General features: G+C 38.4%; 1 protein-coding gene across 6 annotated transcripts in view; it reads right to left on the bottom strand.

Annotated features, from left to right (window-relative positions):
- Positions 1-326: 326 nt before the first annotated feature.
- The window catches only part of osbpl9 (oxysterol binding protein-like 9), a 48826-nt gene continuing 33118 nt past the window's right edge, over positions 327-16034 (bottom strand). For all 6 annotated transcript variants that reach the window (XM_055167635.2, XM_055167636.2, XM_055167637.2 and 3 more), the window contains 15 exons: positions 14695-14794; positions 14426-14530; positions 9239-9398; positions 8772-8878; positions 7564-7682; positions 7395-7480; positions 6874-7051; positions 6582-6666; positions 5558-5668; positions 5411-5474; positions 5193-5333; positions 4942-5020; positions 4758-4849; positions 1699-1834; positions 327-1358 (listed from right to left, as the gene is read on the bottom strand). In XM_055167635.2, coding sequence (XP_055023610.2) covers positions 1284-1358; positions 1699-1834; positions 4758-4849; positions 4942-5020; positions 5193-5333; positions 5411-5474; positions 5558-5668; positions 6582-6666; positions 6874-7051; positions 7395-7480; positions 7564-7682; positions 8772-8878; positions 9239-9398; positions 14426-14530; positions 14695-14794 — 1638 coding nt within the window. In that variant the 3' untranslated portion in view covers positions 327-1283. The remainder of the gene's footprint in view (positions 1359-1698; positions 1835-4757; positions 4850-4941; positions 5021-5192; positions 5334-5410; positions 5475-5557; positions 5669-6581; positions 6667-6873; positions 7052-7394; positions 7481-7563; positions 7683-8771; positions 8879-9238; positions 9399-14425; positions 14531-14694; positions 14795-16034) is intronic.

Here is a 16034-nt window from a genome sequence, read left to right as displayed (position 1 = left end):
TTAATATTATATTTTGATACATAGAAATCTGATACAATCGATCATTGTCGGGCGAAGAACATTTTTGTTGGGCTGTCTTTTGCAAAGCAATAGACATAGGTGAACATTACTACACGTGGCAAGACATTCATTTAGGATTAATTTAATTTAGATTTGGTGTCTTTTTAAAGAGAAAGAAATAGCAACCTTAAGTAGTTTTACCAGATTGAACTCGAACTGAATCTAAGAAAACAAAGACAATAACATTTGATTTTCCATGGTTAAAAGATGTTTGTGAAATTGTGTGGATAGACAGAAAAGAGAATCCAATTTCTGCAACACACGACTATTTGAAATGTATATTTATTTGGATTAAAATGTGACATTGCACAGAGAGATTGCAGGGTAATATGTGATAATGTTGCTGAACCTCATTGGAATAAGAACGTATTTGTTAAATGGTTCATTGTGCACAATTGTAATTTCTCATTGGACCGTCCAACTTTAATGTAAGTTGATAAATTACGTGGATGCTCAAGCAGCAATCGATAAAAAACTGCCTCCCCGAGGCTTTAGAGCATGATAACAAATCATTACTGAAAATACAAAAAATCAAGACATTGGAATGGATTTTAACCATGGCGATCTAATAAATCTGAAAAATCATTTGAACAAGCACAAAAAAAGCATCCTCTTAAAGGGGCGGTTTTAAAATGAACATTCTGCCATCAACTGAAGTGAAACATAAAGGAATGGTTGTCATCAAGTATGTTTTTGCAAACATCAACTATTGCCGCAAAGATGAAAAAGGAAAACAAGAATATATATCATATCTTTTCTATATAAATAGCTGTAGCTAGCAATATGTGAACCAAGTTCTCATTTTATGTCTTCACCATAACGGCCTTTTGAACATCAGGTCAGGAGATACAGCTTTCAATCCTCAGTCCACTGCTTCCCTGAGATGCTGAACGCTGTAATTGTCAAGAGTTTGTTCGATCAAAACACCCCATCCCCTCAGGAGCGGGTGTGGCGTCCTCTGGGATCTGTGTGAAATGTTTAAAGTCAGCTGATCACGTGTCTTTGTGGTGTTTCTTTTCCCGTGGGTTGGTGGAGAGGTGTTGAAGTGTTGAACTAGCGAGCAGGGAGCTTTTATTTGTATAGATTTAGGTTCATCTTTTCGATTGTTCATATTTCAAAAATGCAAAGCTTGTAAATGTTCATTCATCAGTCATTCCAAGGCTGAGTAAGAAAAGTGGTTTGCAAGAGTTCTTGTCTTAGACTCTGTGGTTTTGGAAACGGGTTCAGTGTCGCTGTGACGCTAGTCGTTTCAGAAGAGGCTCATCGTAGACCCAGCACTCGCCATCCTCGTGAAACAGCTGTAGGAAACATAAGCAAACTGTTAACGCACAGACTAACATGAGCGCAGCCGGCACCATTCAGCCCAAATCGTTATGATCAAAAGTATTTTTTTGGGAACTATTCTTTCGACTTTAATTTAATATCAACTCGAGTTTACTAGAATGAAAATGAATGATAAAATACTGCACTCCTGTAAGCTGACTGCCAATTATAACTCTAAGCATCATGGGTAATGCTTAGCTTTCAAAAATTTTGCTATAAACAACCATAACTAATAACCATTTATCAGAGCCATATAGGCATCTATTCATTTAACAAATCATCTCTATGTGTGTGTGCGTGTATAAGCCAACATACTCTCGTCTCCCATTGCATTTCGTTCTCCTTCCTCTCTCTGGCCTCCGCCCTCTGTTTCTCCTCCAGCCTGTGTTTGGCTTCCGTCGCAGCATCAATGTCCTTCAGTTTCAGGTTAATTGTCACGTCCTTCCACAACCTGATTGACAGACAGAAAAATAACAGGTATAGAGGAAGAGAAATAACTGAGGTAATAACCATCACTTCAGCAGATCCCCAGAGCAGACAGCAAAAAAACGAATGCCTTGAGATTTAGCAGACAAAGTGGGTAAAAAAACTGACTAGAAATCAAATGCATGAATAGCTGCCAGATTGAGTAAGAAAATAAGAGACTGCATGGTTATACAAATGAAGAGGATTTAGGAACCAGGGGATTAAAGTTCATTTCTGTATACACAAAATTTTAATGGGTTTTTAAGGCTGGATTCCCATGACTTGGTCCTAAGACTAAAGCTGTGTCCCAAATGACATGCTATGCACTATGTACTTACCATCTGTGTATGAATTTTAGAATAGTATCGTCCCAAATGGAACACTTAATGGTTTTTTACTAACCGCAGGGTTCTCACACCTTAGTTAACTTCAAATTCAAGGACCTTTCAAGGACTTTCCAGGTCCAATACCCTCAAATTCAAGGACACATTTCTAGGGAGAGCAAAGTTACATCGTGTTATCTTTTAAGATACATTGTTACAGTTCCCTTTCGAGGGAAGTCGCGCTGCGTCACTGCGGTGACACTTTGGGGACGCCTCCAGGGTAAGTGCGTCTGAATGTGTATATTAAATTCAACCAATGGTGAGGCTTAACGACAAAGACAGGGTGACACGGGAGCCAGGAAGTATATCGCTATCTGTAATATTGCCAAAGACGGAGTTACAGGGACGCAGGAAGTATGGCAAGGGAGACGCAGCGTCTCGTTTTCTTCTCAGGGAACAACAGTTACATACGTAACCCGAGACGTTTTCATGTCGAACACAACTATGCAAAAAAGCATTTTGGTATGAATCAACATTCGCATACAGAAGATATAAGCATTTAAAGCGAACAGTTTAGCATGTGTGCTTAAAAGGCTAGAAATTTTATGATATTAGCCTACACTACACAGAGAATAATATGTTTTATTTCCAGAAAACTTCTTGCATAAAATAGATTCAAGCACTTTCAATGACCTTTATCTATGTATGTAAATTTTCAAAAACTTCCCAGGGCATTGAATTTTCCCCCAGATTCACAAACATTCAAGGATTTCAAGGACCCATGAGAACCCTGTAACCAAAAGTATAAGCGGTTTCCCAGATGAGGGCAAATGACGTCAAACGCATAATACAATATCAATGAAAATCACTTTTCTTTTAATGTCATTCTTATTTGTTTTTTTCAGCATGACTTCAGTAAGTGGCAGACTGAGTTGAAACCGTCTCTACGGGTAAACTTTTCTCTCACAGCATCTGATCTCATCATCCAGGTACTTAAAGTACAATTTCTTTTTTGGTATTTTCAGTGTAATTGGTATTATTCAGTGTAAATGGCATAGAATGGTGCATAATGCTGCGTTCACACCAGTCGCGGTAGAGGCGTCAAGCGCGAGTGATTTCAATGTTAAGTTAATGTAAAGACATGTTGACGCGCGTCTGGAGTTCACGCGGCACGAATGAGGCGTTTAGCGCGGTGTGTCTAGTTTGAGCGAATTGAGCGTTGCCGCTAGCCTGGCTAACATCAGACCAGTCTTATAGAGAATGAGACGTGGTCTGGAAACCACATGCTCATTTTCTCGTATTTGAGGCGTTGTTTACGAATGCCCAGAGCCGTTTATTGGGCTTTACGAATGTCTATCAAATGCGTCTGTACGTAGCTCATAGCCAATCGTTTAAATTATACCAGATGACAGATGTAGAGCGAGATAAATTCATACGTAAACAACTTTTATCGGGTACGTGTGCACACAGCTGAAAGCTATGCAACTAATCCGGTAGGTGTATATTGATATTGAAAAGCAACGCAACTTAGTGGCACTGTGACAACCACAGTACAGGCATAATGACAATATGATATTAATAAATACCACTTACCATTTATAAGTTAATTGGACTTTGTTGACGACAATGTCTAGCAGGTTGGTCCTATAAAACTCTGTGGCTATCATATCTTGCCATATCCAAACATCCTTCTTGGATATGAAATTGTTTAACGCCCAAAGTTGCTCTTTTATTTTTTTAAATAAACTTGCGTTCAAAACTACTTAGAACATTATCTAAGTCTGCACTGAAAAGTAACTTTATGTCTGCGCCATGTTGGATAAAGAAAACTGCTTCGGTGTGTCGCATAGACGTCGTTATCGTCTTGCTTCCCCCTCTCCGTTCTGTGATTGGTTCCCTATTTCAGGGGAAAAATTGGTCCATGGTTTCCATGCTAGACTTGCAGCCTGAATAAATTTGCGCACAAGGCAGCATGGGGAAACCGCCATGTTAACCAATCTAGAGCTTGCTCTAGTAGTGACATGATTACAGGAAGTCGCAGAAGCCCCTCCCATGACACGAATTTCCGCGTGAATGAAGCGAGTACACTCAAAATGTTCAAGCGTCCAACTACGGGCGGTAGACGCGAATTTGACGCCTCAAACGTGTCTGGTGTGAACCCACAGTAAGAGAGTGCGATTTGGGACGCACCTTACCAAAGTTTTCAATAGTGAATCTGAGCTGAAGCTTAAGAGAAAATGGCCTGTACACCAAGGCATTTACACAGGCGGACAGCGTTTTTTCATTTGTGTCGTGCTTTTTTTTAAAAATGGCAGTAGTTTGCGTTTGACATTTTTTCGCATTCTGCATTTTTTCACATTCGGCCGTCCAATCACAATGGAGGAGGGGCAGGACAAATATCACAACAACCAACTGGTGCATCGTTCAATGACTGTATCATAGCAACCAAAGCTAAAGCAAAGCTAAAAACGCTGGCAAGCACCCACAGTCGGTGTCCGCCTGGCATTTTCAGACGCGTTTAAAAGCTCTGGTGTACACGCCCCCTTAAAGATGTATTAAGAAATGTATTTTTGAAGAACTACACACCTTCGGGATTCATACTCCAACTGGTCCTCCAATTTCCTCACCTTCTTCTTAATAATTCCCATTTTCTTTGTTTCAATGAATACTGTGTTTTCCTAGGAGAAAACCAAAAATATTAACCTCTCTCAAAAACCTCTCTTTCATTTAAATCTTCCATCTCTGTATGATCAATAGGGTTCAAACTTACCCCCGTGGCCCATTTTGCATACATTACTCCATTCCACTCGCCCTCAATAGAGCAAAATGACTTCTTATCATTGGGGGCACTAAAAGAGGTTTTTAATTAGTTAGCATATTATTTTTAACATGCAAGTTTAAGACTTTTTATATAAATACAAGTGGTGAACGTTATTTTTAAGTAGCTTTGTATAATATATGTAAATTAATGCAGAATTTTTTAATTTGAGTGATTTATTTTTTAACAGAAATCTGACTTACAATATCTCAGCCGTTATCCTGTGCTTCTTTCCTCCATAGAAGGGTTTGGTGTGGAAAATTATATTGGCACTGTAGCCAGATTTTGAACAGGAAATATTACACTCGCCACCAAGCTCCACCCATGGAACAGTGAGGATTGACCTATGGGGGCACAGTTAAGATGGATAAGATACTCCACCCTTTATAAAACGAAAATTACATAAGCAGAACCTATTTACCTCCCATAGCCATTAGGAAAAGTAAGAATATAGTGCTCATCATATTCAGGACAAGACACACAACCTACGGTAGACAGGAAAAATGAGTAAGCATTACACCAGCACCGATGATGTATGGATTAACTATTGACTGATGTCGTTACCTACCTTGACCGATATTATGGACACCAACTGACATTCCCAGGAACTTTGATTTTGTCCATATGTGAGCATTGAACTGGATTTTTTTGTTGAAACACTCAGCATAAAACGCTGATACTGTGGAACACAATACATGTTAGGAAATCTACATGTGCCCAAAAACACACCATACACATCTTGTAAGAAAGCATATTTTAAGTTGATTAAGTGTTTAAATAACTACATAAACAATTAACTGACATTTAAAGTGCCAATATTATTTTTACAGGAGGTAATTTAAGTCTCAGGTGTGCCTAGAATGTGTATAATGTGTGAAGTTTCAGCTCAAAATACCCCACAGGTCATTTGTGTGTGTGTGTGTATACATATATACATTTATATATATATATAAATATATATATATACACACACACACAAAAAAGGTATTTGACACTTATTCAATACTTATTCCCTGTCATTTCACTTCATTTATTATGACTCAACTTGTATACTTAAATGTTCTGTTTTCTTTGTATATAATTCAATATTTGGCTTGATGGCTACATCTGGTGGAAATTTTGGGTCAATAGCCCACTTAGAAATCCTCTTACTGATAAAAATGCTAATGTGTCAAATACTTATTTTCCCCGTTATATATATATATATATATATATATATATATATCACTGCTCTAGAAAATGCTGGGATTATTTTTAACACACCACTGGGCCAATAAGGGACGAACACAACCGGTTGGGTTGTTATTTAACCAATGCTGTGTTGTTTTAACCCATTGTTGGGTAAAATATTTTCTGGGTTAATTTAATCCAAAGGCTGGGTTTGTACCTTTTAAAATACAACAGCATTCTTAGTGTATGGCTGTCAAATAATACAAAAATATTTCTTTAAAGTACTTATAAATAATTAAATAAATTACACACATAAAATGACATGCTTAGAAATAGTTTTTTTAAATAAAACTAGCAGTTCTTGGCCATTTAGGATCAGATTATGGTTAACTAATTAAGTGACTAGTTAGTTAAACACTCACTGGGTGGGTGGTGAGAAACCTGCTCTGCCACAAATGAAACACTGTTCTTGCTACTCCATGGCACTGGCCCATCTGATACAGACTCCTATGTGTGTGTGTGAGAGAGAGAGAGAGAGAGAGAGAGAGAGAGAGAGAGAGAGAGAGAGAGAGAGAAAGAGAGAGAGAGAGAGAGAGAGAGAGAGAGAGGAATATGCATTGTGAAAAGCAACACAATTTTATTTCATTGAATCAAACTACTTATATAACATACTAATGCTGTAATTGCTTCCTACACCTTCCAGTACACACTTACAGAAGAAGTAGGATCTTCTGGATCTTCCGGCAAGTCCCAGTGACAAAAGAACACCTCACCCAGAATGGGGTTGTAGGGCTTTTTGGCCACAGATCCTTTCCGACCAGCGTGAAAGGCTGAGAGGTACCATTTTACCACCTGCACCATGCGGTCCCTTGGATCTTCTTGGTCAGCGATACTGTCAACACAGAGTAATAAATCATGAGATCAGTACTAAAACTTACGAGGGAACACTACTCAATTTACAAAATATGAATAAATAATCAGCCTAACAAATCGATTCAGCCATCCAAATACTATGAGAGATGATCTAGCAGTTTTAGGTTTTTTCTCTGCTCGCTTGGTTGCGTCTGTGGTGCCCTTGAGCAAGGCACCTTATGGAGTATGGATTAACATACTTTACAAAACATGTCACACCGACTTATGTTTAGTTAGTTAACTAGACAGCAACAGCAGTAAGCATACACACAATAAAGAACAAAGGCATGTGAGATCCATATCCAAGAAACTTTGAGCTTTACCTTACAAACAATTCCGGGTGTGCGAAGAAGTCTGCATACATTTCCAGTAGCGACCTCCGCTCCAAAATAAATGTCGGCAGGACAACCTAAGTATGAAAAGATGGATTAAAAATGTCAATTTGGGAGAAAGATGAAATCATGTAAAAAGAAGAAGGCTGTTTGTATTTACCTTGGTAAGATCCATGCCCAGTCGCACTTGAGACAGCAGATGCATAATGACACTTTTGTGTTCTTCCACCGATTCACCCTCACCATCATCATCCCTCTCATCCTGACTGTCAAACTGATCTGAGAAACATACACACACACACAACATGAACCCGGCAAACAATAAATATCCCATATAATTAAAGAGACACCTCACTTTTTTTGAAAATATGCTCATTTTCCAGCTCCCCTAGAGTTAAAGATTTGATTTTTACCGTTTTGGAATCCATTCAGCTGATCTCTGGGTCTGGCGGTACCACTTTTAGCATAGCTTAGCATAATCCATTGAATCTGATTAGACCCTTAGCATCACGCTAAAAAATAACCAGAGAGTTTCAGTGTTTTTCCTGTTTAAAGCTTGACTTTTCTGTAGTTACATTGTGTACTAAGACAGATGGAAAATTAAATGTTGCGATTTTCTGGGCAGATATAGCTAGGAACTATACTCTCATTCTGGCGTAATAATCAAGGACTTTGCTGCTGTAACATGGCTCTAGGAGGTGCAATGATATTACGGAGCACCTGAAAATAGTCCCCCGCCATTGAAAGTAACCAAGGGGACTATTTTCAGGTGCTGCGTAAGATCATTGCGCCTCCTGCAGTCATGTTAAGGCAGCAAAGTCCTTGATTATTACGCAAGAATGAGAGTATAGTTCCTAGCCACATCGGTCTAGAAAATCGCAACATTTAATTTTCCGTCGGTCTTAGTACACGATGTAACTACAGAGGAGTCGGGTTTTAAATGGGAAAAATATTGAAAAATATTCTTTGGATATTTTTTAGCGCAATGCTAATGGTCTAATCAGATTCAATGGGCCATGCCAAGCTATGCTAAAAGTGGCACGGCCAGACCCGGAGACAAGCCGAACGGACTCCAAACCGGTAAAAACCACACCCTCAACTCTAGGGGAGCTGGAAAACCAGCATATTTTCAAAAAAGTGGAGTGTCCCTTTAAGGGCTAATATTTTGCCCCCGGATTTAAATTTTGGAATATTATATTATGAAATATTTTGAATGGTAAAAACAGAAGAATTCACTTTCTGCCTTCACATTTTAAATATGTCATATTTTTCCTTTGTCGTTGTTCATTTCTGACAATAAAAAGATACATTATACGCAGTGATATACTGGGAAATGTTGAAGATGTGATGGGTGTGCATTTTGCGTACCTGCATCATTGGTGCCATTAGACATTGAGGAGTTGATGGATTCGTTGGTGTCCGGCCGTTTCAGGGCAGAACTGTCTTCACTATTCACCGCACCGGTTCTGTTAAGACTGGATTCAGAGACAAAAGCATTATGTTTGTTCATTCCAGTTTAAATGATGAGGAGAGCAAACGTGTTTGTGTGTGTTATCAAGTCTTTGTAGTGTTTTAATTAGGTCAGGGTATTCTGGGATTCGCAGTAAACAAAGTGGAGGAGTTTGTTTATCTCTAAGCAGTATTGTTTTCTCACTACGCAACGTTACTTAATGTGCATGTGGGCAGGTGCTTCTATAATCTACTCACACAGCAGTGTTTAAATGGGCTTTTATTGTATGTAAATAAAAGCCCATTTCCCATGCAGTGTTTTGTTTAAGTACTACGTAGCTCAATCTATGCAGTGTTTCTGTGAAGTGTGTGTGTGTGTCACTCACTCTATGCAATGTTTTGGTGAGGTGCTAGTCTGATAAAACTCATCTGCGTCATAAAATTCGTCTTCGCTGCTGGAATAGGAGAAGTCAGGAACTGTGTGGGGTGGTACGTTCATGTGACTGGGCGACGTCACACTGCTGCTGGGAGCTGAGGGTCCACTTCCTACAACCACAGGAAATAAGGCTGTTAACATGTGTATGTATATATGCAACTGTGTGTGTACCGGTCAAATATGAGTACAGCATGTATTTATAAATCTAGCACAGCCTGTGGTCATTATAGCTTCCTGTCGTGGCCTGAGGTTTTGTGCTTTTGAATAAACGGCTGGCAAGTCTTGAAATAAACAACAAGGCTGAAGAGTTAAATGAGACACTTAGTAATATATTACACATCATTATATCAGATTATTAAAACTTGCAATATGACAGTGATGTTAACATATCAAAACAGCCAACCTGTACATCTATGGTGACTTAATCAACAATTTTATACTTAAAACATTCAGTTCAAAGCCAGAGTTTCATGACTCATGAACCCAAGCTCCACCTTTGCCATTTTACTTCTTGCATGCACAACATGCATATTCAAATATAAGACTCATGCCCCTTCTTATGCAAATGAGTTCAAAGCCCTTGAGATAACTCATGCGGTCACACTGTTTTATAATGCCGAGTAAATAATTCAATGCAGGTAAATAATGTACAAAGATCAAAAAACTAAGTATCAACATCAATTCCAATGATATAATATTGATATAACGATATATCAAAATGATTCACGCCGAGCCTTATAATAAGAAACCTTGATTCGTATTTTGCACGCTGAAGCTTTTGGCTGTGTTTTGTGTACAGATTCCTGCAGTGTTGTTTGAAAGGTTTTTGCTGAGCTTTGCTTTTCTTGTACTGCCTCAGCAGAAGCTGAACTCTCCGAGTCCTCCATCCAGATCGCTAATGATAGTCAGGGAAAACCGACTAAATGCAGAGAGGACGGCACTCACTGCATTCCCACTGCAGAGGAATACTATTGGAATACTGCGTATTTTAACATTATATTTACATTTATTTGGCAGGCGCGTTTACTTTAAAGCGACTTTCAGTGCATTCCAGGTATAGATTTTATCAGTATGTTGTGTCCTGGGAATCGAACCAACCAACTTTTGCTCTGGTGACTGAAAGCTGACCTACTGGAACACATTAAAATGACTTCTTTAAAGAGTACCCATTTCATTGCTTGAAAACAATGTCATTTTGTGTATTTGGTATAATACACTGCGTTCGCGTGGTTTATGGTTAAAAAACACATTATTTTCAACATACCGTACATTTTTGTAGCTCCAGATTTTACTCTCTTACTGAAACGCACGGATTTGAAAAGACAGGGGTGCAAACTCATCAGGGGTGAAAAAGGTGACAAAGACACAAGCGCTCATATATATATATATATATGATTTTAGCATTTTAATTTAAATCAAATTTGAACCTGTTAGCATAGTTAATGCAACATCAATTACTAACATCAATTACTGTAATTACATAAACAAGAATTAATGAATGCTTATATACAATATAATGTTCATTTTTTGTTCATAATGCATTTACTAATGTGAACACACATTTGAGAAATGTTTTTTTGTTTTTCCCTGACTAGCAAAAAATACAATGGAGTGGGACCAGACACTGTGGTTATCAACACTTTAAAATAACTTGTGTATCACACAATAAAGAAACTGAAATGTTTGGATAGTCTGTTCTGTTATGTAAACTATGACTGAAATACGTGTTTTAAGTTAACTATCCCTTTAAGACAGTATTTTAGAGTTAACACTGCTTTAAATTCAACCATAACTGTGACAGTAGTGCTGTTAACTATATGTCTGTCTGTAATTTATTGTAGCTTTGTTTACAGTACAGTACAGGACGGCATAGGCACCTATCACGTGGGCGCTCGAGACACGAGATATTCTCCCTTTATTAAACTTAATTTTATGTGGTTTGTATATGACGTTTTATTTTATTGACAATTATCAAGAGCGCGTTATTTCAGAACGCATCTAATCCGCTTCACTCGGATGTCAGGTGGATTCCCTTCACTGAGAGTGAACTTTCCGTTTTTATTTGACTAAAACTGGATGATCTGCCCCATGGTAAAATCATTGTACTTTTTCGTAAGCGCTTAATTATAAATGATGCTCATTTACAAATCAGAAGTAATGTTAGCGCATCTTGCGGCAAGTGCACGTTATGAAACGGAGCCAGCTCGATCATCGACTTCAAAGGATTATTTGCACATCCACCCTGACCAGTTTACCTTAGCGGGTCAGACGTCTTGACTCTTCGTTGAAAAAGATGGTCAGAAACTGGGTGGAGAAAGGAGATCACGCTGGATTTTGTGATTCCATCGATAGCAGACTCTTGTTACTGATTGGCCATGCGACTTGTCAATCATCCCCACTTTCTATGTGGTGGATGAGCCCAGTGCTATGATTGGACATATTTTTCTTTTTTCTGTTGCTTCTTTTGAGTACTTCGCGCGGCAAAGCGCATCATCAGGTTTTTGCGTAGTTTAGAGTGACAAATCGTACTACCGTACTTTGAGGTCAAAATGAGTACCTGCTACGCAAAATGCGTACAGGTTGGCAGTAATTTTGACGCGTGTATGCATTTAAGGCTAATACAACGGCAAAATACTCACGAGCTTAAGGAGAAGCGGATACACGCCTTGCACGCTCCTCTTAAACAGAAACAGGTATATAGCGCATATAGCACTGTTGTCAACGGCTTAAAATCACTTAATTTAAAACTGCGGTGCGTGAACAAATGTTAAGCTTTATGACACGCGCACAGCAACGTGACGTGGGCGCGTAACCTCAAATGAGAAAATACTACGAGTTAAGTGTGTGCACTCAATCTGCAGACTGCTTAAACTTCGGTGGCTATAAATTGTAAAACATAACCCGCCAAACTGGCTAGTAATTTGACATCGTTACCACAATAGCTGGACATGATTTTCATAATTTCATTTACTGCTACCATGTCGCAGACCCCCCTCACCCCTCATTTTCAAAAACTCATCGGATCTAGACGAATCACAAGAATGACCTATTTTGGATCAAAAACGGCGAATTTCGCCGAAAGGTGACAAGTTTGCACCCCTGAAAGATATGTGTCCAGCTTATCCATACGTTGTGATTGGCCTAAATACCTGAATACTGACGTCAGCCGGAAACGTGACGCTCCTTACCATGTTTGAAAGATTGGGTTGCTAACAGGAGTTAACTTACAGGCTGTGAGTCGAAGCGTGAGGAATTATGATAATGTCGGCCTTGTCTACATCACCAATCCCAGGAAGTAAACTGTTGCCTACAAAACATGTGTTTCTGTTTGTTGTAGTCCAAGAAAAGAGATTTACTTTGGAGACGATAACTCGCTTCATTGTTTACTTTGGGGTTTGTATCTTTTGCTTATCATTAACATTTATTAATACACACTTACACACCAAAGGAAATTTAAAACCGTGAATCGGACGATAGGTGCTCTTTAAATGAAATGCATTTCCTGACAATGAAACCCATAGCCTTGCCGTTACCAGTGCCATGCTATAGACCAGTGGTTTTCAAACTGGGGGCCGTGAGATGGTGCCAGGGGGGCCCCAGTTTTATGACATTTTATAAAATACATTCATTTATCATGAATTCTGTGTAATTAAACCTAAAAACTAATCAGCCAACTAACCAACAGCACTACTAGGTATAATTTTATATGTTTTGTTTAATTAAAATATTACATTTCAAAACTGTTTTTTGTCATAAATTTTCTTTTGGGGGGCGCAAAAAAATGCACTGTACACAAGGTGGGCCGCATGCTGAAAAAGTTTGGATACCACTGCTATAGACTGTTACATCGGACACATATGCGGTAATGCAATATGCGTCTGGTCTGAACTTTACTTCCGGTTTCAGTTTTTTTTAATGGTCTGACTAGTTGCTATACTGAACCCTTGAACAAATACCTCGTCGAAAATAACAAATGTTTTGGTTTCCTAGGTAATCTACTTTTTGTTTATTTTGCTTGTTATATAAATAAACTACATTTAAAGTACATGTCATCCAAAATGTTGATGTTTTTCTTTTTTTTAGTCGAGAAGAAATTATGTTTTTTCAGGAAAACATTGCAGGATTTTTCTCATTTTAATTGACTTTAATGGACCCCGAAACTTAACAGTTTTAATGCAGTTTCAAAAGAGTTTTAAAGGACTCTAAACGATCCCAAACGAGGCATAAGGGTCTTATCTAGTGAAATGATTGTCATTTTTGGCAAGAAAAATAAAAAATATGCTTTTAAACCACAACTTTTTGTCATCCTCCAGCTGTGTTACAAGCCAGCGTGACCTCAAGTAATTGCGTAATGCCGTGGAAAGGCTGACACAAAGACATTCATTATTATCATTCGACATACAACAACGTCAGAACGGTCCTCTTTCTCCACACTTGTAAACACTGGGGTGTTGTTTCACATACCTCATCTGTGATCTTTTGACGTGATGACGCATTACGTGAGGTCGCACTGGCGCGTCACACAGCCGGAGGAAGACAAGTTGTGGTTTAAAAGTGCATATTTTTTATTTTTCTTGCCAAAAATGACAAGTGCTTCGCTAGATAAGACCCTTATGCCCCGTTTGAGATTGTTTAGTGTCCTTTGAAACTGCCATTTTAAACTGCATTAAAACTGTTACGTGTTGGGGTCCTTTAAAATGAGAAAAATCCTGGAATGTTTTCCTCAAAAAACATAATTTCTTCTCGACTGAACAAAGAAAGACATCAACATTTTGGATGACATGGTGGAGTAAATTATCTGCATTTTTTTTTTAAGAAAATAGACTAATCCTTTAAACTGTGTTCACATCTACAAAACTAATTTGTACGTAACTCATAAAAAAGTAACTCATAAATAATGAAGAAAAAAACAAAAATCATTCAAGGCAAGTCTGATTTTTGTAACTCGGATATTGACATATCATATTGTAACAAATATACTTTCTCAAACGGAATTTAATAACCATGAAACAACAGAGAAATTGTCATTGAGTTTAGCAAAATTTTTATCCTGTCTATTTTTCCTCATATTTTCTGTTTTGTTTTTTTCCTAAATTATTACACTTTCTTTAATGGCTAGCTGGTCAGTAGTTCGTACCTGTACTGGTAGGAGTAGGGGTCTGAAGGCTGCCCATCACCGTGACAACAGGGCCCATGGGTAAAGAAGAAGGCCTCTGGTCCATTTTACACAGCTGAGCTCCATCTGTGAATGAACACACACAGACACACCCCTCATATGACCTTCTGAAAAAACCCACACAAAATTTGCAAACCAAATCTAATGTTTGAGTTTTTAAATCAGTGGACAACTAATACACAGATGTTTATAACCAAAGAGCTTTTTAAGAAGACAGAGAGAGAGCTCACCTGTGGGGAGGGTGGTCTGTGTTGGCATGGCACTGGAAGTGACTACAGAGGAGTTGAGCGGGGAGGGATGGTATACCCCATCTACTGGGTTTATGGTGCTCTGTGGAGAACCACAGACGTGATACAAAACACAGCTCTCATAGGAACACGTTAAAAATGCACCCTACAAATTTCCAACGTCCAATTTGACTATCACTGGACTTTCCAGTAGACCATCTAGCAATTGTGATGGAGTTACTGGGAAATAAATGGGAGATCCTGGCAGCTGGTATAAAGCAGCCAGAATATTCTGTAAAATGTAAACGTTCATGTTTTACAGAAGAATTAAAGTCTATTGTTTGGTGGGTGTGTAATTGGATGTTTCATTTCTAGATATTACTATTCTTTCCATACAGGGCATATTTTATAGTGGACACTTAAAGATGCAGTGTGTAAATTTAAGGAGTATCTATTGACAGAAATGCGATAAAATATAGATAACTATGTTTTCATAATCAACCCTTATGTTTTTATTACTTAGAATGAGCCATTTCTAGCTATATGCACCATGGGATGTGGCTAGAAGGGATACAGCTATGGATAAAATCTCATCAGTGCTGTTTTCATATTAATCCTACCCACAAACCTAACCCTAAACCCAACATTTCACAGGATTTAGGCCGTAGCTGTATCCTATCTAGCCCAAATCGTTGTTTTTCATCCTAATCCTACCCACAAACCTAACCCTAAACCCAATATTTCACAGGATTTAGGCCGTAGCTGTATCCTATCTAGCCAAAATCATTGTTTTTCATCCTAATCCTACCACCAAACCTAACACTAAACCCAACATTTCACAGTATGTATGCCGTAGATGTATCCTAGCAAGCCCAAATCGATGTTTTTCATCCTAATCCTACCCACAAACCTAACCCTAAACCCAATATTTCACAGTATTTAGGCCGTAGCTGTATCCTATCTAGCCAAAATCGTTGTTTTCTATCCTAATCGTACCACGAAACCTAACCCTTAAACCACCATTTCTCAGGATTTAGGCCATAGCTGTATGCTATCTAGCCAAAATCATTGTTTTCTATCCTAATCCTACCACCAAACCTTACCCTGAACCCAACATTTCACAGTATTTAGGCCGTAGCTGTATCCTATCTAGCCAAAATCGTTGTTTTTCATCCTAATCCTACCACCAAACCTAACCCTAAACCCAACATTTCACAGGATTTAGGCCGTAGCTGTATCCTATCTAGCCAAAATCGTTGTTTTTCATCCTAATCCTACCACCAAACCTAAACCCAACATTTCACAGGATTTAGACCATAGCTGTATCCTATCTAGCAAAAATC

Source organism: Misgurnus anguillicaudatus, chromosome 5, assembly GCF_027580225.2.
Source record: "Misgurnus anguillicaudatus chromosome 5, ASM2758022v2, whole genome shotgun sequence".
In the NCBI taxonomy this organism is placed as follows: domain Eukaryota; kingdom Metazoa; phylum Chordata; class Actinopteri; order Cypriniformes; family Cobitidae; genus Misgurnus; species Misgurnus anguillicaudatus.
This window is presented reverse-complemented; position numbering and strand designations above follow the sequence as displayed.